This window comes from Aulonocara sp. 'chitande type north' Nkhata Bay, linkage group LG23 (assembly GCF_057382095.1).
Source record: "Aulonocara sp. 'chitande type north' Nkhata Bay isolate Kocher_YH1m ecotype deep benthic linkage group LG23, A_spYH_male_GT1.1, whole genome shotgun sequence".
NCBI lineage: Eukaryota > Metazoa > Chordata > Actinopteri > Cichliformes > Cichlidae > Aulonocara > Aulonocara sp. 'chitande type north' Nkhata Bay.
Genome location: NC_141365.1, coordinates 1772056 through 1798396, shown reverse-complemented (window position 1 = coordinate 1798396; position 26341 = coordinate 1772056). Strand labels below are relative to the sequence as shown.

Below are 26341 nucleotides of genomic sequence, written 5' to 3'. Positions count from 1 at the left end.
TATACCTTACATACAAAACAGCTCTTAGCCGGGAACATTATTCCCTTCTCAGAGCAGGTCCAGTTCATTCTCCCACTTGCTGCAGTGACCAGAGGCAATCGTGGCCTCCATTCGCATTGTAAGCGTGTGGGGGCTCCGTTACCTCGATTGCTGGCGGCCTCAAATGGAGCGGGCAGCTGGATGCAGTAGTCAACCCGCTGAGTGTAACGGACACGACGAGTCTGGCAGCACTGAACTCGCTCCTCCACCAGGAAGCGAAACACATCACTTGGATTCTCTGAGCCTGCGCTGTTCCTCTGCAGAAACACCAAGATTTACGATTCAGAGACGCTGAATATGAGCATTGATAACAGAATCGGACCACATTTGGATTATGTGTCAGGCTGACTTTAGTTTATTATCCCTAAAGCAGGCTTGGCCGAGTCCAGGCCTTGAGGGCCGGTGTCCTGCAGGTTTTAGATCTCACCCTGGGTCAACACACCTAAATCAAATGATTAGTTCATTACCAGGCATCTGGAGAACATCAAGACATGTTGAGGAGGTCATTAACCGTTTAAATCAGCTGTGTTGGATCAAGGACACATCTAAAACCTGCAGGACACCGGCCCTCGAGGCCTGGAGTTGGACACCACTGTCATAAAGTATTAGTCCCATCCATCCATCATTAATTTTGTTTCGGTTATCTGGGGCCGGGTCGCAGGGGCAGCAGCCTAAGCAGAGAAGCCCCGACCTGCCTCTCTCCGGCCACCTCCAGCCTTTCCGGGGAAACACCAAGGCGTTCCCAGGCCAGCCGAGAGACATAATCTCTCCAGCGTGTCCTGCCTCTTGGCCCGGCACACCTCAACCGGCTCCTTTCAATGTGGAGGAGCAGCGGCTCTACTCTGAGCTCCTCCAAGATGGCCAAACTCCTCACCCCATCTCTAAGCCACTGTTAGGGAAAATATTCTAAAACACTTCTTCAGTAAAGACTCAGAGAAGAGAAACACACAGAACTTCTTGCTAGCAAGGGCAGCCTCCAAACTGAGACTCGCACTAAGAAACTGCCCCGGTCTTTATTTATACTTCAGTGAGCGTTTGTGTGTGTGTGTGTGTGTGTGTGTGTGTGTGTGTGTGCGCTGCTGATCAAAGGGTCATATAACATGAAAGCACAAAAGGTACATCCTTGGTTAAAAAGAGGGTAATCTCCCCCTCACCCTAGATGGTTCACCCTAGATAACACAGTGAAGAAGTCCAGCGGTTCATCTAGGCAAAAAGGCACTTAGACTAAAACAGACATAGCTATGTTAAAACAATAAAACAATAAAACAAGGTGCAACCTCTCATGCTCCCAGGACGTGGGGGTGCATTCCTGGAGTGCACACCAAGCCTGCAGCCTGTTAGAGATCACACATCCTGTCACTACACAATTAATTATATGCCTCTAAGCATACATGGTTAAATATTTCCTAATATGTTCTCACCGACATCTTCAACATCTCTCTGAGCAGTGCCGTTGTCCCCACGTGCTTCAAGGCCACCACCATCGTCCCCGTGCCCAAGAAGTCTTCTGTGTCCTGTCTCAATGACTACCGCCCTATCGCACTTACACCCACCATCATGAAGTGCTTCGAACGGCTCGTCATGAGACACATCAAGACCCTGCTGCCCCCCTCACTGGACCCAATGCAATTTGCATACCGCCATAACCGCTCAACGGACGACGCCATCTCCACTGCACTCCATCTTGCCCTGACACACTTGGACAAGAAGGACTCACACGTCCGAATGCTGTACATAGATTTCAGCTCAGCATTCAACACGATCATCCCCCAACAACTGATCGGAAAGCTGAGCCTGTTGGGCCTGAACACCTCCCTCTGCAACTGGATCCTGGACTTTCTGACCGGAAGGCCTCAGTCAGTACGGATCGGGAACTACACCTCCAGCACCACCACACTGAGCACTGGGGCCCCACAAGGCTGTGTGCTCAGTCCTCTGCTGTTCACACTGCTGACTCATGACTGTGTAGCAACACACAGTTCAAATCACATCATTAAATTCGCTGATGACACGACCGTGGTGGGTCTCATTAGCAAGAACGACGAGTCAGCGTACAGAGAGGAAGTGCAGAGGCTAACGGACTGGTGTAAGGACAACAACCTGTCTCTGAATGTTGACAAGACAAAAGAGATGGTTGTTGACTTTAGGAGGACACGAGGCGACCACTCACCGCTGAGCATCAACGGCTCCTCTGTGGAGATCGTTGACAGCACCAAATTCCTGGGTGTACACCTGGAGAAGGACCTCGGCTGGTCCCTCAACACCAGCTCCCTGCACAAGAAAGCCCAACAGCGTCTCTTCTTTCTGAGAAGACTGAGAAAGGCCCGGCTTCCACCACCGATCCTGACCACCTTCTATAGAGGAACTATTGGGAGCATCCTGAGCGGCTGCATCACTGTCTGGTTTGGGAGCTGTGCCATATCAGACCGCAAGACCCTACAGCGGATAGTGGGAACAGCAGAGAAGATCATCGGGGTCTCTCTACCCTCTATTGAGGACATCTACACCACACGCTGCATTCGCAAAGCCACCAGCATTGTGGCTGATCGGACACACCCCTCTCACACACTCTTTACACTCCTGCCATCTGGAAAAAGGTACCGAAGCATTCGGGCACGCACATCCAGACTGTGCAACAGCTTCTTTCCACAAGCCATCCGTCTCCTCAGCAAAAAGGGACTGACTGATAAACACGCACACACACACATACACTAACATTATCACTCAGCTTAACTCAAATACCTCAAAACATTGAGACTGGACTGACTAACCAACACAAAGCGCAAACACACTGACCTACACCACCAAACCATCGCACACACCAACCTGTAAATGCTCTTTTGCACAATATTATTACTAGATATATTATATTTTTTTTTTTTTTTTGCACTAACTTGTCTTGTAGCACCTTGGTTCCTGGAGGAACGTTGTTTCGCCTCACTGTGTATTTTTAAACTGTATATGGTTGAAGTGACAATAAAGTTGAACTTGGACTTGGACTAATACAAATAACTACATGCAGTATTCTACCATATGCAAACTTATATCACTAAAAGATTATACTGACTACTAAATACAATTTTCCATTGACAGCCACTCTTCAGAGAAAGCTCATTTCCGCTGCTTGTATTTCGGTCACTACCCAAAGCTCATGACCACAGGGGTAGGGATGTAGAACAACAAGTACATTGAGAGCATTGCTTTCACACTCAGCTCTCTCTTCGCCATGATGGACTGGTACAGCGTCTGCATCACTGCAGCCACAGCATCAATCCGTCTGTCAATCTCCTGTCCCTTTCTCCTTTCACTCATGAACAAGACCCCAAGATACTCCTCCACTTGGGAACTTGTCCTAGAGTAGGCACTTCACCCTTTTCGAGCTGAGGACCATGGCCTCAGATTTGGAGACTATGCAGACCAAGCTCTGCAATTAACCAAACACCCCATACTCCCTGAGCACCTCCGACTGGATACACCAAGGGACAAAGTCGAATGTCTTCTCCAAGTCCATGGTCCTGGTTCCACGACCAGGACAAAAACCGCATTGTTCCTCCTTTATCCGAGGTTCGACTAACGGATACATTTTCCTTTCCAGCACCCTGGCATAGACTTTCCCAGGGAGGCTGAGGACTGTGATCCCCTACAGTTGGAGCACACCCTTTCTTGAAGATGGGAACCACGACTCCGGTCTATCAATCCAGAGGTACCACACCTGATCTCCACGCAGCACTGCAGAGGCGTTTCAACCAAGCCCGCCCTACAACATCCAGAGCCTTCAGGAACTCAGGGCGAACCTCGTCCACACCAGGGGCTCTGGCACCAAGGAGCTACTTCAGTGACCTCCCCCCGGAAAAGACGAGTTGTCCCCCTCGTCTCCAGACTCTGCTTTCTCTGCGGAAGACTAAGGAAGTCCTCTGAGTTCCATCCACTGTGCAACAATGTCCTCGGTCGAAGCCAGCAGCGCTCCACTACACACAGTGCAGGTAGAGCACTGCTTTACCCTCCGAGTCGCCTGACGGTTTTCCATGTTTCTTCAAGGCAGTCCGAAAGTCTTTTTCCTCCCTGAACTCCTCCCACACTCGAGTTTTTGCTTCAGCCACTCCCAAACCATGTTCCGCTTGGCCAATCGGTACCTATCAGCTGCCATCGAAGTCCTAGGCTAACCAAACCTGACAGGACTCCTTCGTCAGTCTGATGGTTCCCTTCACGTCTGGTTCGGGGGACACCACCACGACGGGTACCAACCACCTTGCAGCCGCAGCTCAGTGCAACGGAGGTGCTGAACATGGTCAGACTCAATGTCCCGAGTCTCCCTCAGATTGCTGTTGAGCTCTGCCGGAGGTGGGAGCGCTGGCATATTAAGCAAATTATAAATACGGTTAAATGTAACAGCTCTATTTGACAATGACATAAACTGGGGAAGAGGTGGATAGAGACTGGATATATAAATCACAGAAACGACTGTCTTTGCCGTGGTCTCTCTAGACTCTCCTGGCAAGACTTAAGCGTGACTGCAGTTTGACCCACATTTCTTAATACAGCCATTCAAAACACTGATGTGACTCTTTAATTTACCAAATGCCTCAATGGAGAGAGCTGCATCTTTTTTAGAAAACTAGGAAGAATCATTATCACTGACAGGCTCCATATCCTCAGCAGGGCTGATTGAAGCAGTGTTTATTTGAAGACTGTGGTGAAGGATGGCACTGTGATTAAAGCACTCGTTTGCCAAGGCCAAGGCCTCTCTGCACCCCAGCCCTTCTATTCTAAGATGCTACAGCAATACACGAGTTATAATGTCACTTCAGCCATATTTGTAGGATGGCACAGGCTGGGCGTGCTGCTGATGGTGGTGATGTTATTCAGGTTATCCATGTATGGGTAACTAAACTGGCATGTAAACACTGACTAGTAGGTCAAAGGAGGTGTGGAAACAAAAACAAAAATGTTAATCACATTTAGTGTGAAATATATCTACAGATGATTTTTTTTAACAACAGCCACAGAGGTTAGGAGAGATTGGTTGTTATGTTTTGTTTATGTGCAGACTATCTCAGGGCATGCGTCCTGGGTGAGGCAGAATCGGAGGCATTATCTGGCCACACAGTGTAAGCGATAGCAGAGGTCTATAGATATCCTGCTTGAGACAGACATTTCAGCACACCCCATGTTTATGTACCAACCAGGGAGACGGCGTGCTGTGTTTAGTCGAAAACAAACGGCCCCTCCTCCAATAAACTGTCTGTCCCCGTGTGTCACACTCACCATATCCCACAACAGCTCCCACTCTGTGACAATGTCACAGAAAACTGCAGTTTACAGCACATCGGTCACGTGGGATGTTTTACGTCATTTTAAAGATTTTCTGTGACGCAGCGAGGCACGCTGACAGACGTCAGGGTTTTTTAATTTTACAGAGCAACATTGTAACACTTACATCAAATATAGAATTCACAGATGTATTTACATTCACATTTCTAAAAGTCGTTTGCCAGATTTATACATTCATCAGCCGCTTTATTAGATACACCTTGCTAATACCATTTGGACCCCCTTTGTTTTCTTAACTTCTCTAATTCTTTGTGCCAACAGGGTGCTGGAAACAAAGATCAGAGATTTTGGTTCGACGTTGCTGCAGATTTATTCAACTCCACGTCCATGATGCGAATCTCCCGTTTCCACCACAACCCAAACTTTTTGGTGACTGTGGAGGCCTTTCAAACTGCAGTGCGTTGTCACTGAAAGCAGTTTAAGATCAACTTTGTGCTCATTTGCATACATTGATTCCAACAAGTGTTTATTTGAGTTATTGCTGCCAGCCTCAGTCTGACTCTGACGTCTCGTACTCGCACTCACTGGATATTTTCTCTTTTTCAAACATAGAGAAGGTCGTGTTGGGAAATCCCAGCAGTTCAGCAAACTCTGCAGTCACAGCCTGTCACTTTCACAGTCACTGGAATCACCTCTTTCCCATTCTGGTGCCCAGTTTGAACTTGAACACAGTATTTGCATTATAAGACAGTTGAACAGGGATGTCGCGGCCTTTTACGTTCCAAACACCAAAAAAGTCCAAGAAAAGGCCGTGGGTGGCAACGGGAGGTTTGTTTTAGAACGCACTTCTGACTCCATTGTTTAAAAATCATATGCCGTTTATTTCGTGGAAAATTATAAACAAAAATCAGCCAAATAACTTCTTAAAACTTAAAATTAAACGAAAGTTAACTTAATTTGCTTTAACAACTTCAAAAGTGGTCAAAAAATCATTTCCTAACCCTCCCGTCTTCCCATCTGACATTTGGCAAACAAAAAACCTCTTTACCACACCCATCCAGGGTGCTCTTAATCTCTTGATTAATGAGAGGGTCCATAAGCTAATAAACCAATCACTTTGCAAAAGCTTCTCCAATAAAATTAATTACAAATTTACATAACAAAACCAGGTCAGTATATTCTTACACCTTTAAAGAAAAAACAAAAATGAATACAAATTGCATTTTATAAACATTCAACAAAAATGGCCACAACAAGGGATGTCTAATAAAGTGTGTAATTAGTGTACATGTGGATATGTGAAGACATTTTTCCACCCGGCTTCACTCACCTCCACCAGGTTGATCATGTGCAGGAGGAATTCATGAGCATCTTGTTGTCTGTTGGAGGAAAACTCTGGGTGTCCCCTGCTGACCAGAGCCTTCAACATTCGAGCAGAGATGCCCTTCTGCTGGTGCTGCAATTAAAATATATATACATATAAAAAGATGTCTCACATAATCTGACTACGCGTAAATACTCGGCCTTTTCAGAGGACCATATAACACAAGAGACAGCTGACCGAGAGTGGGAATTATAGATGTTGGAAGGAATGTGTGATGTCAGGCTAATCAACATGTTTGTCTAACGTGACAATAATATATGTGCTAAAATATGATGCTACAAAGTAACACAGATACTTCAAAAACTCGCTGCTGTGGGGGCACGGTCTGCGGTGCTGCTGCAGGGGTGATGGACACACCTGCACGCCATCTGCAATCACGTCTTGCCGGCTTAAAAATCTGACTGGGTCCTGGGTTGTTGATGTCAATGCGAGTTGGGCTATGAGCTGCAGCTGACTGAGTGTGTGAACAGCAACCAAGTATGCTGAAAAGCATGTTAACGACAACACCATCGGGTCTGCGGTGGGTTCTTTGCACTGGCATCGCCACCTTCTTTGTTAAAAAACTCAAACTTTAAGCTAGCTGTCACAACAAGAAATACAGACGTCTGCATCACAATGCTCAGGTAAAAAGCATCTTTTCCAATGCTCGCCATCACTGTTGATACTTGCAGCTTGTGACTAAAACTTTGTTGCTGCCATACATATAAAAATGTGCTTTCACAAAGATGCAGCAAAAACATTTAACCTGGCTCCTTCACACATATCTACATTTACTTTGGTTAAACAGAAGTTAAAGTGTGAAAAAGCATAAACCAGCAGTTACTATAAAATAAGCAGACGTTTAAATATGTTGCTGCCATCCAATCTATATTTTTTCTCTGCAATCAAACAAAAGTAATAGTCTTTAACACGTAAAACCACCAACCTCCATCACGAGAACGTGTACCAGCATTAAGGAAACAATTTGATGAGACTCTGTGATTGTGCTGGGTCACACTGACATAATACAAGCTCTCCCCCCACATCTCCCCAGCTGTCAATATATGTCCAACCACGATTCCCCATCACACATGCAGGAAGCTCACAGCTCGGCCTGGTGGCTGGTGAAGCTTATGGAAGAAGCCCAGGGCTTACAGAAATAACCCTTTATGGCTGTCCTGTAATTTTGTGGCAGATGTGTACTACGACTCCGAAAAGGCAACAGTTTCAAATGACAAACAAACACGTAAATATTCATATAAATTAAACAGTAGCACATTTTACCCATGTAGCAGCATAAAGCTGTGATGTGAGGAACTAAAAGGCAGAACACAAAATATTAACGGAGCTGTTGAAGTCGAGCAGCTCAAACTGCTGTCAACAGTTTGTAGACCAAATGAAAACAGCAGGAGGAGGAGAGAAGCGACTTTAAACATATATAAACTCAACTACACTCCTTAAAAAACAACTCTGTTACGTTACTATGAAAAACCAAACGTTAAATCAAACTGAGCGGCTAAATCTGAATGTTAGGATTATTCGCATGCTTCTGTTGCTTATGGACCCAGTTTGGAAGCTGGACATACCCAGTTTAACACCTTGTATTCTTCTTTCATCACCTGTTCAATGAGCTCAGATTTCATGGGCGGTTTGGAGTACTGGCCTGAAAGCAGTCCATGTCCCAGTTTAGCCCTGCCACACAAAAACACACACATAAGCATAAAGTAGAGTCTTATTTTAGTCTTGCTGGGGTTATTTTTTAGATGGCACACCCTGAAGGAAGTGTGCACAGATGTCAAGGAAAAAGACACTACAAAACCTTCAGACAGGGCACTTGGAGGCCAGCTCGTGATAATCCTGAGTTTAAACTAAAGCAGGCTGTAGTCCTAAGTGCCTGTTTTGTTATTGGACTGGCTGTGGCGCCTCTTTGCAGCTCTTTGTGGTTGTTTCTTGTCTTATAAATACGTCTGTGCAGTGGTACTCCACAGAGACAATTAGGAGAAATACAGTCATTTAGATTCATTCAAGGCTGATGACAGTTTTCATCGACTGTATACTACTTCATATTTATTAAAAGTGAAAAGGAGCAAGCAAGGGGACCTAGTCTGCTTCATCTGTTTCCCTGTCATATATACACTATTACACTGATGTTCTTATTAAACAGTGAGGTCATGTAACAGTTATCCCGATCCAGGCGTGTTTTCATGGGCGTTTTTCCACTCTTGGATCAAAAGCAGACGTCCGATATTCAGTAATAACAGGCACACAGCTATAGCTGCGAGGACAGTAGCTCCACCCACCTGCTGTTCAAACCTTGTGTTTATGCAGAGCAGCCAATCAGACGGACGTTTGCTTCAAGAGGAGCTAAAACAGTTTGTGCCAGACGGTGCATGAGTCCATAAATGTGTGATAAGTGGCGTAAACCCGGCCCTGTGTTAGCCTTACAGCTTACAGGTCACCTGCTTAACTTAGTGAGGCACGCAGCACCGCAACTACTGCAAAGATCTGGAGGAGAGCCTCTTCAAATGATTACACGACCTTTAGCAACATGCTAATTTAATGAACTTAAATATTTGGTGGCAGAACCTCAGCTCCAATCCCCGCCCCCCGAATGCGTCATGTGTATCATGAAAGACTTTCCTGTTTGTCCTTCAGCACCTTGACCTTTATTCACACGTAGCGTTTCTATTAAGTACCTGTTTACAACATAATTGTCTTCAGAATAATCCAACTTTAAGAGAGCGCCATTATACAAATAAACGGTTTACTTTCCTATGACCCATTTCTCGCTGACAAGCTCTAACAGTGACAGATATAAACGTGTTTTTATCTGGCTGCGTGCCTCACAGCATGAAATACACAGCTGATATCTATCGCCTTCCTGGCTAAGAATCTGCTTCCCATTCATCACACCCACAGCATCTGACTGGCCTCTTGCAACATACTGGCTTATGTGACAAAGTCAAACAGATTTTACAACTAGCATCAAAATTCATTGGCAAGATTTGGTTCTATTAGAAAACGACACATCGTGTTAATTATGTTATAATTAACAAAATATTCCAGTCCTGAGCAGCTAGAAAAACACCCTCTCCTGTTTGTGCAGTTCCACACTGCATAACGTGACACTGCAGTCACTTACATTTGAGTTGCAAAGTCCTGGGTGGGGTCGAGCGGTGAGTAGTCAAATATCCTCTGAAGATTACCCACATACCTGGAGAGCAAAGCATGAGTCACACTCTGACCTACAGAGGAGCATACGGGATGATGGACTCTCAGGAACATTAACTGTAAAGTAACAGTTTTAAATATTGCTCAAAAGATTTTTTTTATGTCCTCTGTCGACTGACATGAATAAATATTTGTAAATTATTTTGAACAACAAATTTACACTTTAAACACTTGATAAAAAACAGCTTTGATTGTTAATAAAAACTGAAAAAGTATTTCAGATTCTTCTGTGGTAACAAGACCTCATTTTTAAACTGGCTCTAAAGGAAAGCAGTCTTTCTGTGAAACCAGTACAGAATCAATAACATCTGACATACGAGATATTACTCACATCCTTTGGAAGTCTGGGATGCTGAAGAGGACCTGCATGACCGTACTAAGGTAGCAGCTGCTTCCCAGATTTTTGATGCCTGTATAACCAGAGCCATACACCTCCTTCAGCTTCATGCCCGACTCTTGGATCACCTCCCACTCGCTGACCCGCGGCCGGGGTTTATTGTCTGTGTGGTGCCCGTTTTCTGTCTGAAGGGGGAAAAGGGAAGCTATATTAGAAACACCTTTTGGGAGAAACAGAGTCTTCATCTGGTTCTCAAAGCTGGAGAGAATTTGACTGGAAAGTCTATTATGGTTTTTAAACTCCACCCCACATGAAAAACGCCTGGTTAGACCAAAAACAGCGTTGGAGAATCCAGGCAGGTCAATCCCAATCAGTCCTACACTTTTTATTCATGTACTAAACTAAACTCTGAGATGAAGTTCTTTTAAATGTGGATTGTTTTGATTGAAATATCCCCAAAAACCCCAGACTGATGTTTTTGGGACTGACACCTATTGGCACGATTTAAATACAGTGTTCATCAAATTTATTGGAGCATCTGACATACAAACAAGAAAACATAAATATTTACAGCTCTTTCAAAAACTTCAAATCAATCAAGCATAATATTCAACCACTGTAGGAATGCAAGTCAATTTGTGTAATTTGGCATTTTAATCAAAAATAATAGTGTGCTTCACTCATACAGATTAATATGGGAGAGGATTAGGGCCACTGGAGTCCTCTTCCATAGCATTAACCATTACAGAAACACCAATTACTACATTTAAATAGCAGTGATTTAGGGCAGCTGTGTCATAAACCTCTCAGTGAATTTAACAGCGCTACATCTCTTCAAAGTTTTCTTTATTTCACGTAAAGAAATGTAACAAATGTTTGTAAAACTCCAATGAAAATGTTCAGTGTGTAGCTGCAGCAGTGAAGCGTGGTGTGCGTTTGTTATTGATTTGATAATTGACTGATTATTACTGATTTCTTTGATGTGTTTTAGATGTTTTAGGCTCAAAGCAGCTAACTTACTCCTTTCTGCATCTGTAGCATGTCTATTCCAAAATGTGACAGGTGCTCTGATACGTGCGGGTCCAACACAGCTTCTTCTTCCTCAAACGAATAGATGTCTGAAATTTAAAGAGCAGTTAATCACTACAACAAGATTCATTGTTGGGATGGTAACTTACTCGCTTTAGAAATGAACTACAGATGGATGAGATCTTGCTTTGTATTTCCAAGAGTCACTGTGTGAGCTTCAGGAACAAAACTTTGATCGGACAGTCGGTAGGTGAAATTATTATTATAGCTACACGATGCTACGCATTATGTCAAATTTTTAAAAACGAAGCGAGTTTAACTACATATTATTGTGTTTTAAACACTACCATAAATTTGATCTAAACTACAAGTTTTCTGTCGTTTTCTTTGCATTAAAGATCAAAACAAATGTAAAGGAAGGATCACTGACAACGTGAAATAAATGAAATTCTGGATTCGTGGAACGGCTCTCGTGATGATATCAAGAGTCCCAGACCTGCTCCATCGGGGGTGATGGTGTCCAGTTTGACAGCCAGAGGGTAGTTGGTCTCTCTGTAGTGCTCCAGCGCATGGCCGTTACCACCGCTCCCATCAAAGAACCACTTCCCACAGAGCACCGCTCCGTCTGTCAGGTTCAGCCACAGGTTCTCTCTCATCTCACACTTCTGACACTTCCAGCCACTGCAGACAACAAAACAGACTCGTGTTGTTGATGTGCCATTTTTAATCACTCAGTCGTGCCAAGCCTCACTTTTGACTGCAAAATGTCTGTGAAGCTTCTCAGTCATCCAGGTCACAGCAGTCTAAGGAGCTCGGATGGAGAAGCGTCTGGACTCCTTTAAGCTGCTTCAAGACGTTTCACCTCTCATCTGAGTTCTAAGGTCAAAACAGTCAATCTGGGACTCTCCACCATTTGACCCTAGAATGAAGAAGCTTCTCGGATGAGAGGTGAAACATCTTCAAGCAGCTTTTCCATCCGAGCCACTTAGACTTTTACTGCAACATTGCATTTTCCTCAACAACAGGGGTGAAAGTCGTCGGATTTACAGGTTCTCTCCTGTTCTTTAGTTATCAAAGCAACAGAAACAAAGACTACAAATACAAGACTTTCCTTATATAGAATCATTAAAAACATAGACGTTTACATCCATGCCTATTCAGACACGTATAATAAAGTACGCAGCAAAGCCTTTAATAGGTGGAAACCAAAGATTACTTTGATCAATGAAGTGTCAAATGTGAAATATGGTTCACATTTCGTTTTGGCTTCACTAACGAGGTTTTTGTAGTGTGTGCGTGCCATCATTCTGTTTGCAAACACAATAACCTGAATAAACTGGACTTCTATCCAGAGATGCCTTCAAAGTCAACTTAATGGCTTCGTGGTCAAAAACGGACAAAAACCGTAACTTTGAAACCAGAATTCTGTGGTGTCGTGATTATTGTTGACATACACAAAGTACGTGTCAGATTTGACCTCTGACCTCTTCAAAGTCAGTACATTGATCTGAAGGTCAAAGTGATCATGGTGCTATATAGAGCTGTTGTTTCTTACTGCCGTTATTTGTATTGACAGCATACAGGGAATAACACAGACTTCACTCCGACCTGGGTGGGATCCTGACCCCGTTATCCAGCTGTCTGAGGCTTCTGGCATGCCGAGACACCTGGATCTCCTCCTCCCAGGACTCAGGCTCCTGTTTCTTGTAAGCTGATGGTGCATTGAGTACTGCATCACAGGCGATGGTCACCTGGACGTCAGCAGAGTCAGCGGTCGGTATTTTATTTCAGCAATTATTTTCTTACAACTGAACATAAAAGCTCAGAACCACAGAAAAGAGCCAAAGAGGTCATGCAAGATTTGTGCTTAAAAAAAGAAAGTGTGTGCCACGTCACATGACTGATTCAACACCGAAAGAGTTAAGAAAAATCCAGCAGCAAAACACACCTGCTCTTTTATTACACTGTACAATTAAATATTTTCCACCGCGGCAACATGAAATCGCACATGCATTAAATAATAAAACAGACGTCGAGGTCGTGCCAAAGCCAAGCTCTAAAAGCCAAACTAACGAATAAATGTGTGAAAAGTCTCTTCTGTGCTCCATGCAAGCAGTAAACACAGAAAACAAGGCACATACAGGTGCACCACATGGTTCCCCGAAATGTTTGCAAAGGTGTACATCTCACAGGTCACCCACCAATCCTCTATAATGAAGTTCGTTTTTGAATTTTCACAGATGTTTTTGAACCTTGAATGTAAAACATATGGATTGAGACCAAATGGTGGCTCTACAAGACAGACGGGGTGGCCACTCAGGGAACCATCAGTGTGCACTGTAACGGTAACACAGACTCACTGACCAGAGCGGGCAACTCCTCAATATTTGGTAAGGGGATCTCGAAGTGGTCTGGAAAAATGACGAGCTTGGCCTCATCCTCGTATTCATAGTCCTCCCCGTTAAAATCACGGTTCAGCTCTAAATCTTTCAGGGAGGAAGCAAACAGTCAGCTGCCACTGAGTTTGTTCTGAAATATCTTTACTTGATGTTCTTTTCTGCTTGAATTTGAGATGATGATTTGTTCCTTTAGTCAGTAGCGGATTTCTAAGGAGCGGGCTTTGATCACCCTCCATACAGAGCATTTGTTTTCCACTGCAGCCTAAACGTGCATAATGACTCAGTGGGAAACAGGATCATAGGTTAACCCTGACAATGCTGTTATGCCTACTGATTGCATGCGACGTCAGCAGCTAGCGCCTTAATTAGATCACTGGACCAACGTGGGGATTATGGCGGATACGTACATAACCGCTGTCACTTCAAGATCTTAAAAGGATAACAGGAAGAACTGCTCCAAAGAAGGAGTCCTCAGGAAGAGGCAGGTAATGGCTGGAGGGCTGATCTAATCTACCCTTCATGGAGTGGAAGGAATTCCTCCGTCAGGAAGGAGGCAGAGTCACCTGGTCCTCTGGGCGCAGCGTCATAGCTGCAGCAGAAGCGTGTCAGCAGCCTGGACGGGAGGTTGACAGGCGGTGGCAGCTGAGAGGCCGGCGACTCTCCCTCTCCGCACCCCCAAAGAGGCGGAGATGAAGGGGAGCGGGCCAGGATTTGATTTAGAACAGTTACCAACCACATTTACAAATAAATGAGCTATATTTAGAGAACAAGATGAAGCGGAGGAAGAAGAGGAGGGGACACATCATGAGGAATATCTGACGCTTTGGGTAAAGGCTGGCAAGAGGGGGCGGCTGGAGGGTCACGACAGAGCAGGAGATGCGTTTCTGACCACATTAACATTAAACCACCAAAACAGTAAATTACTTCTGGAGCTGCACTTTTGCAAACACCAATCAACGAGATTTACTGTTCAGGTATGATTTAGTGCTTTAATCCTGCCTCTGCTGGAGTATAAACAGTTGATTACTCATTTTCCTGTTCTCATGCTACAAAATCCGTAAACATGATCGTCGTTACTCTGGTACATTTAAGTTCTGACGATAGGTCTCGTGGTGAGGAAAGGAGCATTTAGTGAGTTTCTTGTACCAGTGAAGTAAAACCCTGAATGCTTTTACTTATATTCATAAGGCTGTAAACTCTACTTGCACCACTGCCTCGGTCTTACCTAGAAACACTTTTCCATTTCTTCTTCTGGGGATGGCGCCGCCTCCAGCAGCTCCGGTGGCTTTCTGTAGGAAACATCACATTTAAACACCTTTCAGCACCCTGCACAGACATCCAGAATTACTTGAAAAAACACATTTTTATGCCGTGCTAAAGCCAATCCAGATAGTTGTCATTTTGTTAGGAATAGATGCTGGACGTTCCAGGTGCCGGGTCAGTTTACAAGGCAAGCGGAAAACCCCGACCATGGCAGGGTCAACATACAGGATGATTAATAAAGTGCTTCAGTACGACAGATACTGTTTACATCATGTGTGGGCCTGTCTTTGCCTGTAGTGTGTGTCATGGTCTTTTTCTGCCTCTGCTGCAATTGTCTCTTCATTGAATGTCGTCAAGTGCGATCAAAAAGGCAGCATGAACACAAAAACAAAGAATAGTAACATTAACATATTTTAGCTTTGACACAGTTATTGAATGGCTTAGGACCGTGAATCTGCAGAATCATCAGTTGGCAGCACAACTCCACAGCGCCACCAACTGGTTTCCTTTCAGTTTGATCAGGTTGGCCTGAATGAGCCTCTCTCGGTGGGTAAACAGGGCAGAAAGACGGAGAATGCTGACACGCTTGAGACCGAGTGGACCCATGGGAAAAAACCCAGCAGACACAGGAGCCTGCAGAATGTGAGCAGCTGTTTGTGGACAGATCCAGGCATTGAAATAGCAGTTCTCTACAAAGCAGAGCAGAAGCCAATTAGAGGCAGCAGCTCTGATCTTTGTCGGTCACCATCCAGTTTTCATAGAAAGACAAAAGTGAAGCATGTTTTGGTTCAGATGTGATACTTTTGCAAAGACTGTTCCCTTAAATGACTCAGCAGCTCTGTGGCTCAGTCTCAACAAAAGCGTAACGTTACAGTCTTTGGACAAAACATCATTAATTGTAATAAAACTCTACAGTAATAAATTCTGTTGTGATATAAATGGGTTCAGTCGTTTCACTTTTGTAATGCTCGTCTTATTGTTGCTTTCCAATTGGAAAATTGTTTTTACTCATGTTTTACTGAAGCACACCTCACTGGTCCAATCTTAAAAACATCACAGCTTGATGAATTGTGGGTTTTAACGGCGTGTTCAGCAAACTAAGAAAAATAGATTTTAATCTCTTTATTACAAGTTAAAGAAATCCTCAACTTTCCACATAATTAGTAGCAAATTACCAAGTTAACTCTTGGAATTTTCCAAACACACAAAAACTAGAAAAACGTTCAGTGAGGAAAGTTAGAGGTGAGAAACAGGCCTGAAAACATCAAGTGTTACACACAAACAGGGGGGGGGGTGTAATGATTTGCAAATGAACCCATAGGGGCCCAGCGGGCGATCGTGGCTCAAGAGTTGGGAGTTCGCCTTGTAATCGGACAGTTGCCGGTTCGAGCCCCGGCTTGGACAGTCTCGGTCGTTGTGTCCTTGGGCGAGACACTTCACCCGTTGCCTACTGGTGGCGCCAGTGTCCGGCAGCCTCGCCTCTGTCAGTGCGCCCCAGGGTGGCTGTGGCTACAATGTAGCTGCCATCACCAGTGTGTGAATGTGTGTGTGAATGGGTGGATGACTGGATGTAGTGTAAGGTGCTTTGGGGTCCTTAGGGACTAGAAAAGCGCTATACAAATACATTTACCAAGACGATGCTAACTTGCATCTATTATGCTGCATCAGCCTCTGTGGGAGGAGAGTCTGTGTCCTGAACTGGCCTACCTGCCTGCAGTCCAGCTTCACCAACTGGAAACACTTATTGAAATGAACAATATGACCGAGCAGATGTAGGACCGTGGAGCAACTGGGATGCTGCATCAGACAGGGCCGGGATGACGTTCCTCTCCCAAAACTCAAGCACCTGGCCTACTCGCTCTCCAGACACTTTTTTCATAAACATTTCTCTCAGTTTACATCTGCGATAAAACGCTTTTACAACTTGACACGTTGTGATTATTTTTGTGCGCAAGAAATCTGGATTTAATTTGGTCTTATGTGTTAACAATCATCATTTAAATATATGAATCAATATTCCACACATCACTGGTTTTACTCAGGAGTTGTTTTTTTAGCTTTTCTGTTCGACTCTGTTAAATTCTATTAAATGAATTACCTTTATGTGCTACGGATTCAAACGTGCTCTATAAACAGGATTTGAAAAGCACTTTAGAAACAAAGATGATTTCTGTGCTCTGAATTCTACTTTAGTCTGTATTTACAATCAACGCCCGACAAAGCACATGGAGCAGGTGGAAGACGCACCTCTTTGACGTGCCGTTTGAGGTGCATGTAAACGCTCTGTCCTGTTTTGCGATAATGTCGCTCCACATGTTCTCGACCGAAGCCCAGGAATGTGTTCATACACACATACAGGCCTCCCTCAGACTCCTGCGGAGCAAAACAAACAATAACAATGAGAAAGCACAACTGGCACACTATGAGCACATTTGAAATATTTCTTACCGTGGGAACAATTTCAGGATCTTCTATTTTGCCCAGTTTGCCAAACTCATCACGGTAACATCAAACACAGAGATGTGATTCTGACACTTTCCAAACTCTTTCTCGCTCAAAGAATTATTATTTGCACCAAAAACTTTCCACCTTTCAGCATTTGTGCTGCTGACAAGCATTAGTTTTAATGCAAATGCCTCCTCTGACAGGTCATTTAAGCCAAGGAAAGTAATTGATTATTGTCTCATATTAGGCTTCATACGAGCAACATGATACAACAATTTTATGCTGTTGTTTCTGAAACTGAAAAGCATCCCATTACAGGCAGACTATTTCATTAACAACATGTCTGAGCTCTTGGGAGAATGATTTTTACCTTTAGTAACAGCCCATAAGCTGAGACTGACTTGTGTCATGTCTTTGAGAGAAGAACACGATTCTTTGGTCATCTTGTTATTATCAAAAAATGTCCACGTGAACAGTGACAGACACCTAAACATGCTTTCAAATCTACAATAATCAACCTTTTCCTTTCCTTGACAGTTCACTTCACATGGGAAAACAACACACTTGGAAAATACACCTTCAAAGTTAACCTAAATCTGCGACCAGGCCAGGCCTTATAAACCCCCCGTGATAAACCTTTAAGTGGCCCAGAGTGACATATGAGCCTCAACAGTGCAAGGGTAAAAATAACCCAGTCCTCAGGCCAACATGACAAACTCCAGACAGCTGAGTCACCTTTAAAAACGGGTTCAGTCGAGAAAGCGAGATTTCATTGGGGCAAAGAAATGTTATTTATATCTGTCACAGGTAGGAAGGGTACCTGTGGCAGATACAAAAATGCAGGGTTCAGTTCACGTACAGGAAGAACTGAATCATCAGCGCATGAAACCCCTTAAAGGTTCAAATAAAGTAAAGCAGCAGCTGTGTTCATGATGTCCCTGCTGTCCTATTCACAGAAGAAAAGTAAAATGACAAAAATAAAGCAGAATAAGCATTTTCATATAGCAGAAGCATTAAATCTTTCACTTTTTGACTCATTATAGTCACAGTGTTGCAGAGACACCATGTGACCCCATAAAAGCTACTAAAAACCAAAACAACACCATTAGGGTCTTTAAACGTGTACAAATCCTGTTTGAGAACAGAAACATCACCGTGGACACAGTTCCAGCCAAGCACCACTGACGCACTTTAGGCCATTTTCAGACAAATTACAGACTATAAAAGGCCAAGAGTGGAGCAGTGAACTCAGTGTGCTGCTGCTGGAGGGGGAGCCCAGCTTCAGGCAGGTGTAGGTGTGTGGCTCCGTTTATTGGTCTAACTGGCCTGCGTGTGGACCTCCAGTAGTAGTGGGGTGGTGTGAAGTGGACACAAAGGAAACCCCTTTCATCTCTTTCGCCTGAGACGTAAACACCCTTTAATTGTCTTTTCCCCTCTCAAGCTCGCGGGGACGGTGACCATGGAAACACGCTCATTTACAGCAGATTCACGTGCGCCGCTGAGCTCGTGCAAAACAAGCTGTCAGCTCGCCTGCGACGCACTTTCTCTCCCCAAACAAGCCGCTCGTGTCGCACCGTGTGTGTGTGTGTGTGTGTGTGTGTGTGTGTGTGGAAGGGGGCGACAGGCACACTCACGGGAGAGTCGAAAGAAAAGGCGCACTCGCTCTTGAACACCCGGTCTCCTGTTCTGGGGACCCTGATGGTGGGCATGTATGGGACCAGCAGCTCTCCGAGGTCTGCAGCCATCTTCGCATTCCTGCTTCTCGCACCACAGTGCTGCGGAGCCTCCGGGGCAGCGCCTGTCACAGGAGAGGATGCTATTTTTAAAGCACTCCGTCTCTACATTCCTCCGACCAGGGGGATGTGACGCTGAAAAACATAAAAATAAAATGACCGAGGGGTGGAGGCAGGCAGGCTGCTGCACGGTGCGGCGCAAAGCTAATGTTGTTCTTTTGTGTTTCTATTCTTTTTCCTGTCTCCCATCACACAAAAAAAGAAAAATCTCGGACCTGCGCAGAAATTACATTGCTGCTGTTGGCTGTGGTGACGCCGCTGTGCTGCTCCTGCTCACGGGGATGTTTTACGAGAAGGCCCCTCCCGCCTCTGAGGATGATTCATAAAGCCGCCCACATTTACTACAGCATGTTTCCAGCTTCCAGGATTCAGGAAGTGCGTGATTATGGAGGACACTTTGATTTTTAGTAGCTGCTGCTGATCCTTTATCAATCTGCAGTCGGTTTGTTTAAAAAAGAGAGAGAGCAGGAAATGTCATTGCTCTGCAGGATTTTGCGAATATAATAAGTAAATAAACAAAAAATATACTGCAGATGGCAGATTTTTATTTTTAATATGTGATTTTAAGTCCACTTGTGCTGCGTGTGTCTAAAGAAGCCCTTTGTCCGCATGACCAGGCTAGTCTTGTCTGCAGAGCTCTGCCACCCGGTGGACGCTCGTGTTCATCGCAAGAAAATAAACTATAAACCAACAGGAGACCAACCTTCCTCAGAGATCTGGAAGAATTTACAGTACAAATAAATGTAAGGTGCAATTTGTTTTTAATTGCACTTGGCTGAAGCTTTCTCAGCCCTGGCTAAGCATTTGGATATATCTTGATCTTTGTCAACAGGCCAAGTATATCCTGGACAGGTTGTCAGCTCGATGCCGGGCTGATACAGAGACGGACAACCATAGGAGACTTTTAGAGTCACTAATTAACCCCACTAACTGCACGCGACGGAGAAAATTCAAACTCCTTCATGGAAAAAAAAATGTAATTATAGATATTATGCACATTTGATTTACTCTTCAACTTGAACTTTATTGGATGATTTCAGCTCAGAAGTATTCACACAAACTGAAGACCCCCCTCAGTGGGTTTCCTGCTCTGACACAAGCTGCCAGTCCCTGATCATCTGTAACTCTGGAATATCATCACGGTAAAGGTGTTTGCTGCATGAACTGAATTAAGACGCTAAAACATGAATATCAGAGTTCGATAGATACTTTATTCACGCAATAAGGGAAAAAATGTACAAACAGTGAGATTGATGTACAGATGACAGAAACATCTGGATTAATGGTCAGGCGATGACTTGGGGCTGTTGTCAATTAGCTCCTTGTTAAGGGTCGGCACTTGAAACCAGGGGCCGTCTCCTTGCTGCCTCATATGGCGACGCACCTCCAGCTGCGTCAGTCTGTGACAACAAAATCATGAATAAAAAGAGGCGGAGAATGTAACACCATGCTTTAGAAATGAGCAACCGGTTAAGTATGGAAGACTAATAATGTACGATGCTCGTAAAATAACAAAGAACTACATTTGTCACAGCTGCAGCACACACACTTAAATTGATTCCTCAAGATTTACCAATCTTATTAAATTTACCAATTTCAATAACCAATCTGCATATTTTTCAGAGAGCGTGTTCTGAAAAAGCCAAAGATGGTTCCCTCATAGGCTCGCCTGCACCTGTTTTCTTTTGGAGAGAGAAGAAAAACAAAAAACTGAGGTTTTCCACATCAGTGGAAGAATGCTATTATCAAGGAATGCAGCTGCTCTGCACGCCCTTTCAGGATCCCTCCCTGCACCAGAACTGCATCATGTTCTGGTGCTTTCCATGACTGGACACACTTAAGAACGGCTGCCGCTTTAGCGTTTGTAGTGAGTTTTCCATGACGGTGGTAGCAAACTGCTGTTTCCCATTTGTGCTGTAAAGCACATTTGTAAACCTCTGTGACAGTTAAAAACTCTCTCTTGGATGCTTCCCTCTGTAAAACTCAATATCAAGACACTGTTGGTTACACTACATAAACAGCTAAACACCAGCTGTAGCACATCAGTGTATCGTGTGGTGTATATGAGCCAAGCAGACACGTCTTCTAAAAGCATTTAAATTCATGTGTTTGTGTTGATGGTGAAGCGCACGAAGCACACTGGCAGTAACACCCACCTCATGTCTGCTTTTTCCTTTTCAATCTGGATCGCAGCCATCATCTTTTCGTAGTCCTTCACTGGGGAATCATAGATGTTCCGTGTGATCCACCTGGTGATGGGGTGCTGAAACAACAGCGCACAAGGATTTTGTGCAAACATAGGACTGTCCCTTTAGTGCAGGCATGTGACATACATTTGTTGCAGTTCAGTGTTATTGTGGTTACAGAGGAGCTTTGGTCAAGTAAACTTTCTTGAGGGGACATTTTTTATCCTGTTTTAATTCTTAAGCTCAAGATCCGCCTCACCAACAGCTTAAGGTCATAAGGAGCATTTACCAGGCTCTGCCCATGAAAACTCAGAAACCATACACTTTTTTTACAAAGATTATTTTCCTTTGGAGATGCTTTCATGTTGACTGTGGCTGGTGCTGCTGTGCGTTCGTGTCGTCTGGATCGGCTTTGGTGAATGTTTTGGGTTTGGTGTTGACATCTGTCCAGCCTCGCTTGTGGAATATTCCACTCTCACCCAAGGTGGAAGCGTGCCACTTGTGGCTAGGGAAGATTGAGTGCTTTAATGAACTTTGATTCACTGCTTGATCAAAGCTTGTGCGCCAAAACACACTGGAGGGTTTTTTTTTATAGGAATAAAAGCATTTTTAAGAAATAGAGTGCCACTGAGTCCTTTGAAGACTTTGCTTAAAAATCATACCCAGTTTAAAATTAGTTGCTTTCTCCTTATCAGAAGCCTCCTTAGACAGGAGACTAGCATGGCTGCTATTTTTAACTCCTTTCCTGGAAGTCCCGGTCTGTTCCATTGCACTTGTGCATCTGCAGCACATGATGGATCTCCTCCAGTGTGTCACTGCAATAATACTTCAACTCTAACTTCATTTTTGGGAAAAGGACAAAGAGCCAGAATCTAGAAAGTGCAAGGCAGTCGTCAGTGTGTGGACACAGACTGGTACGTGCTACGTACAGACTGCTTGCTCCAAGTCCAGAGATTATACTCTCACCATCTACAAGTCCGCTATGGCCTGCTTGAGTCCCAGTGATGGGACACTGGGCCATGTTGCCACTGTGTGCACCTATGTGTCTATGGAACTGTGCAGGCTGCACTACCGCACCCCCACACCCTCAGAGATGCAGGATTTTGAACTGAGCACTGATAACAAGCCGGACGGTCCCTCTCCTCTTTAGTCTGAAGGATGCTGTGTTCATGTTTTCCAAAAAACTTTGATTTGTCTGACCACAGGACTGTTTCCCCACTTGGCTCCAGTCCATTTTAAACGAGCTTTGTCCTGGATCATGTTCACATACGCCTTGTCTTTACATTATGATGCTTTGACATGCATTTGTTGATGACACGGTGACAGAATTATGACGGTTTATCTCTGACAGGAGCAAACAGGAGGGACACAAAGTAAGGAAGCAGCCCAGGGCAGACGCACACCCAGGCTACTGCAGCCCTTTGGCATACAGGTCGTTTGCACAACCAGGTCAGCTATGCCAGGGCTCCATGTCTGGTTTGAATGCAGAGCAGCCTGAGGGCCTGGAACTGAAGGGCAGCCAATATTGATTTTCTCCTTGTCCCTTTGCCCCAAAAGGAGGTTTCTCCAGAATCTCCAGCTGTGCTGATATTATTTACTGTGAATGATGAGATATTCAGTCTTCTTTGTGGTGGGAAACATTCAGTTTTGTGCAGTTTAGTGAGCCTCTGCTCATCGACACGTCTGAAACTCTGCCTCTCTAACATCATCTTTTTACACACAATCATGTTACTGACCTATTATCAGTTAACTTCATTAGATGTGAATTTCCCCCCAGTTATTTCTTTTTAGTACTGCTTACTTTTCAAGCTTTTTTTTTTTGGCCTCCATCCCATCAGTTTTTTGTTAAACCACGTAGCTCTAATCAAATTCAAAACGATCAAATGTTTTCAAATAATGTTTTCAAATAATTTTGGCCTGTTATAGGATACCTGTCAAAAAATAAAGATGCTGCAGTGCACATAATGATGAGCCAGCTCTGCCTCACCGACATAACAGACATTTAATCGAGCAACATAATGACGTGCAAAGCACGCGGTTTCAGTCGAGGCTTCTTTTAACTCTACACTGAACGGGGCCCTCGGAGAGACTTTTACCTGAGGGACCCGTCGTAGCACCTGGGTTTGAAAATGTAACACAACAGTCCCATAAAACACTCACTGGAGGAAAACATGATGTTGGGGGGGGTTAACAATGAATATGCACATATTATGATTACACTTCAAAATAAAATCCGTGAGCATATCCTTCCCTTAATACGAGTTTGAAGCAATGACAGAAAGAAGCACCACAAACAACCAAAGAGACAAAGGGACGCACCTTGTAGTACTCCCAGTGCTCGGGCTCGTAGCCTTCAGGAATTTCAGCCAGCTCTGCCTCACCTACACGACAGACATTTAATCGAGCAACAGAGATATTCATTCCATACGTATTTGAGTAAGTCCTGGAAAATATTAGAAGCCGACTAGAATACACAATAAAACACTTATGCTTACTCACCGATGAAGATATTCACCCCCGTGACGACGATAGCCACTGGAACACCAGTCAGCAAGATGTAAAATTGCTGAGGGAAAAAATGAGAAGAAAATCAAATATATGGCAAATTCAGTTGTTGATGCGTCCATCCAAAATTAACCAAGTAAGAAATATCTCTTACTTTTTAACTCAGCGAACTGACTTTTTTATTTTTTTAAACCAGCTTAAACAGTATCATGTTGGCCATTTTAGTTTTGATGTATGCACTGCTCTCTGCTGCTGGTGCCTTTGAGCAAGGTGAGTAACACAAATGTGGAAGCTTGTTTTTTGGCTGAGTGTAAGAACATGAACACAAACATTCTTTAAAATAAGAGAGAAAACATGGTTACTATTTAGAAACCTGCACTGTGGGTGAATAATAAACTTCCAACAGTACGTCTGAGCAGTCAAGGAAAATATGTTGAGGGAAAACTTCCTTTGTTACATTTCAATAACAAGATTTTGTTTTGTTCTTTCAAAGGGTGAACACAAACATTATATTATAATGATACAGCAAAGTTAACAGAGAGCACTTCTGCAGTGTATGTACGTGAGCTTGGTGGATGTGATGGTGCTCTGCACTTACCAATAGGCGCAGAAATCTCCTGTCATAGTAGTCAGAGGGTTTGATGACAAACAGTCTCTTTCCGTGACCCCAACGGACCGCAACTGCAAAACAGGGCACAGTTACTATCATGATGCCTGTGATTGGTTATAGTGAGCACGCACGCTGCCTCTTCAGTTGCATGGAGGCTCTGTCCAGTGTACCAAGTATCTCTATAATGTATTACAAATGCAAAGTCTATGACCTACCACTACATCATGATTAGGTGGGTGGAGCTTGTATTTTGTGTTGTTTTTCTAGCAGGCTTAGATGTTTTACATGGTTGACACGTTTGCCCCATCTCCCTTGTTGAAGAGACGTTGTTTCTAATGGTGGCTGCCCGATTGAGTTTAGTGCTATAATTACATATTCATATAATTGGACTACAAAAACTCAGATTATGATTACGTTTCACTTCAACAATAAATAATCCCAGATTATTTTTGCAATAATGGCAGTCATCCATTACTGCGGACATCTTCTTAGTAATAATCTTTGGTTTGACCATATGGGCAAAAATCAAGAATGACCATCACTGCAGCTCTTCAAATGTGTATTCGTGTGGCTGTTCCCTTTAGAGGTTGCCACAGCAGATCGTCTCCCTCCTTCACTACATCCACAAATCTTCTCAGCGGCCTTCCCTTTTATCTGCCTTTGCAAAACAAATCCACTACCTCTCCTCTGTAATTGTCCAAACCATCTCAGCCTTGCTTCTCTAACTTTGTCTCCAAAGCGCTCAGCCTGAGCTCATGTGCTCATTTCTAACCTTGTCCATCATGGTCACTCCCAATGAAAGTCTGAGCATCTTTAACTGTGCCACCTGCAAATCTGCCTTCTGTCTTTTTGTCCATACATAATAGCAGACCTCACTACAGCCTTGTAAACATTTATTTTCGCTCTTGCAAAGTATTGCATGAACTGTTTAAAACAGGGGTAGGGAACTCCAGGCCTCGAGAACCGGTGTCCGGCAGGTTTTAGATGTGTCCTTGAGCCAACAAAGCTGATTTAAAGGGCTAAATTAGCTCCTCAACATGTCTTGAAGTTCTGCAGAGGCCTGGTAATGAACTAATCATTTGATTCAAGTGTGGTGACCCAGGGTGAGATCTAAAACCTGCAGGACACCAGCTCTCGAGGACTGACGGTCCCTACCCCTGGTTTAAAGGGTGTCCCACTGAGTCAGGTGGCTTTACTGAAACCTTATAATTTAAGGATATTAAAGAACATGTCGCTATTAAAAACATGGTGAAACGCCTTTAGATAAAACTGCAGACCATAGCACTGCATGCAACAAGCAGATTTATGTTAAGCGTTGACACAGAGATGACAAACTATCATTCAAACCCTGTAACCCAACTAATGTTTACTAAATACGCACCGCTTACTGCAATGAAAAGGCAGAGGTTGAAACTGGAGGATAAACAGTGGCGTATATAAACAGTACATATGTATACGGAGCTATAATAAAGTCACTGTCTTCCTTTATTGACACCAGGACACACGTTAACAGCTAGCTCTTGTTAGCAAGCTAACAAGGTCATGAGAAAAGACAAGCAGCCTTCCGGTCAGTCGTCTCATTTTTTAAACGACTGGGGTGTGTCTTACCTTTATCTGTGCGGGGGATTGCTCGAGTGAGTAAATTAGCCGCAGTATTTCCAGATTTCAGAGGACTCAGTCTGGCTGCAAAAGCAGCAACAGACCTGAGAACGCTCGTGCCCACCATCGTTACTTTGGGAGGACGGCCCAGCAACACGAACTGTGATTGGCCGTTAAGCGAATAAGCGAATCATATTTGATAAGAGCACAGGTGTAATTTATTTTCAACTGAAATGTTATACGGGGTTTTATTATTAAATTAATATTATAA

At 44.0% G+C, this 26341-nt stretch overlaps 2 protein-coding genes across 3 annotated transcripts in view; both read right to left on the bottom strand.

The window, feature by feature from the left end:
• Nucleotides 1–19450, bottom strand: part of usp13 (ubiquitin specific peptidase 13) — a 36803-nt gene extending 17353 nt beyond the window's left edge. The window contains exons 1-12 of one of the 2 annotated variants that reach the window (XM_086284290.1): nt 19012–19450; nt 17180–17305; nt 14895–14958; nt 13635–13756; nt 12879–13021; nt 11767–11951; nt 11262–11359; nt 10236–10426; nt 9816–9887; nt 8293–8365; nt 6641–6766; nt 143–296 (exon numbers count right to left, since the gene is read on the bottom strand). In XM_086284290.1, coding sequence (XP_086140416.1) covers nt 143–296; nt 6641–6766; nt 8293–8365; nt 9816–9887; nt 10236–10426; nt 11262–11359; nt 11767–11951; nt 12879–13021; nt 13635–13756; nt 14895–14958; nt 17180–17305; nt 19012–19122 — 1465 coding nt within the window. In that variant the 5' untranslated portion in view covers nt 19123–19450. Of the gene's footprint in view, nt 1–142; nt 297–6640; nt 6767–8259; nt 8366–9815; nt 9888–10235; nt 10427–11261; nt 11360–11766; nt 11952–12878; nt 13022–13634; nt 13757–14894; nt 14959–17179; nt 17306–19011 lie in introns of both variants that reach the window. The other variant, XM_086284289.1, reaches the window with a different exon arrangement.
• A 911-nt stretch (nt 19451–20361) lies between these two features.
• ndufb5 (NADH:ubiquinone oxidoreductase subunit B5) lies at nt 20362–26240 on the bottom strand. The gene is made up of 6 exons (XM_086284623.1): nt 26080–26240; nt 24460–24542; nt 23856–23922; nt 23676–23737; nt 21327–21433; nt 20362–20570 (listed from the first exon to the last, which is right to left on the bottom strand). The coding sequence occupies exons 1-6, from the start codon at nt 26195–26197 to the stop codon at nt 20450–20452; spliced, it is 558 nt and encodes a 185-aa protein (XP_086140749.1). The 5' UTR covers nt 26198–26240; the 3' UTR covers nt 20362–20449.
• Nucleotides 26241–26341: the final 101 nt, after the last annotated feature.

Excerpts from the sequence above, each read along its gene's own strand:
- ndufb5 (XM_086284623.1), bottom strand. The coding sequence starts at position 26,197 with ATGGTGGGCACGAGCGTTCTCAGGTCTGTTGCTGCTTTTGCAGCCAGA. Across the intron at positions 24,543-26,079 it reads AATCCCCCGCACAGATAAAG|TTGCGGTCCGTTGGGGTCAC; the intron begins GTAAGACACACC and ends CCTGTTTTGCAG. Across the intron at positions 21,434-23,675 it reads AGCACTGGGAGTACTACAAG|CACCCCATCACCAGGTGGAT; the intron begins GTGCGTCCCTTT and ends CTGTTGTTTCAG.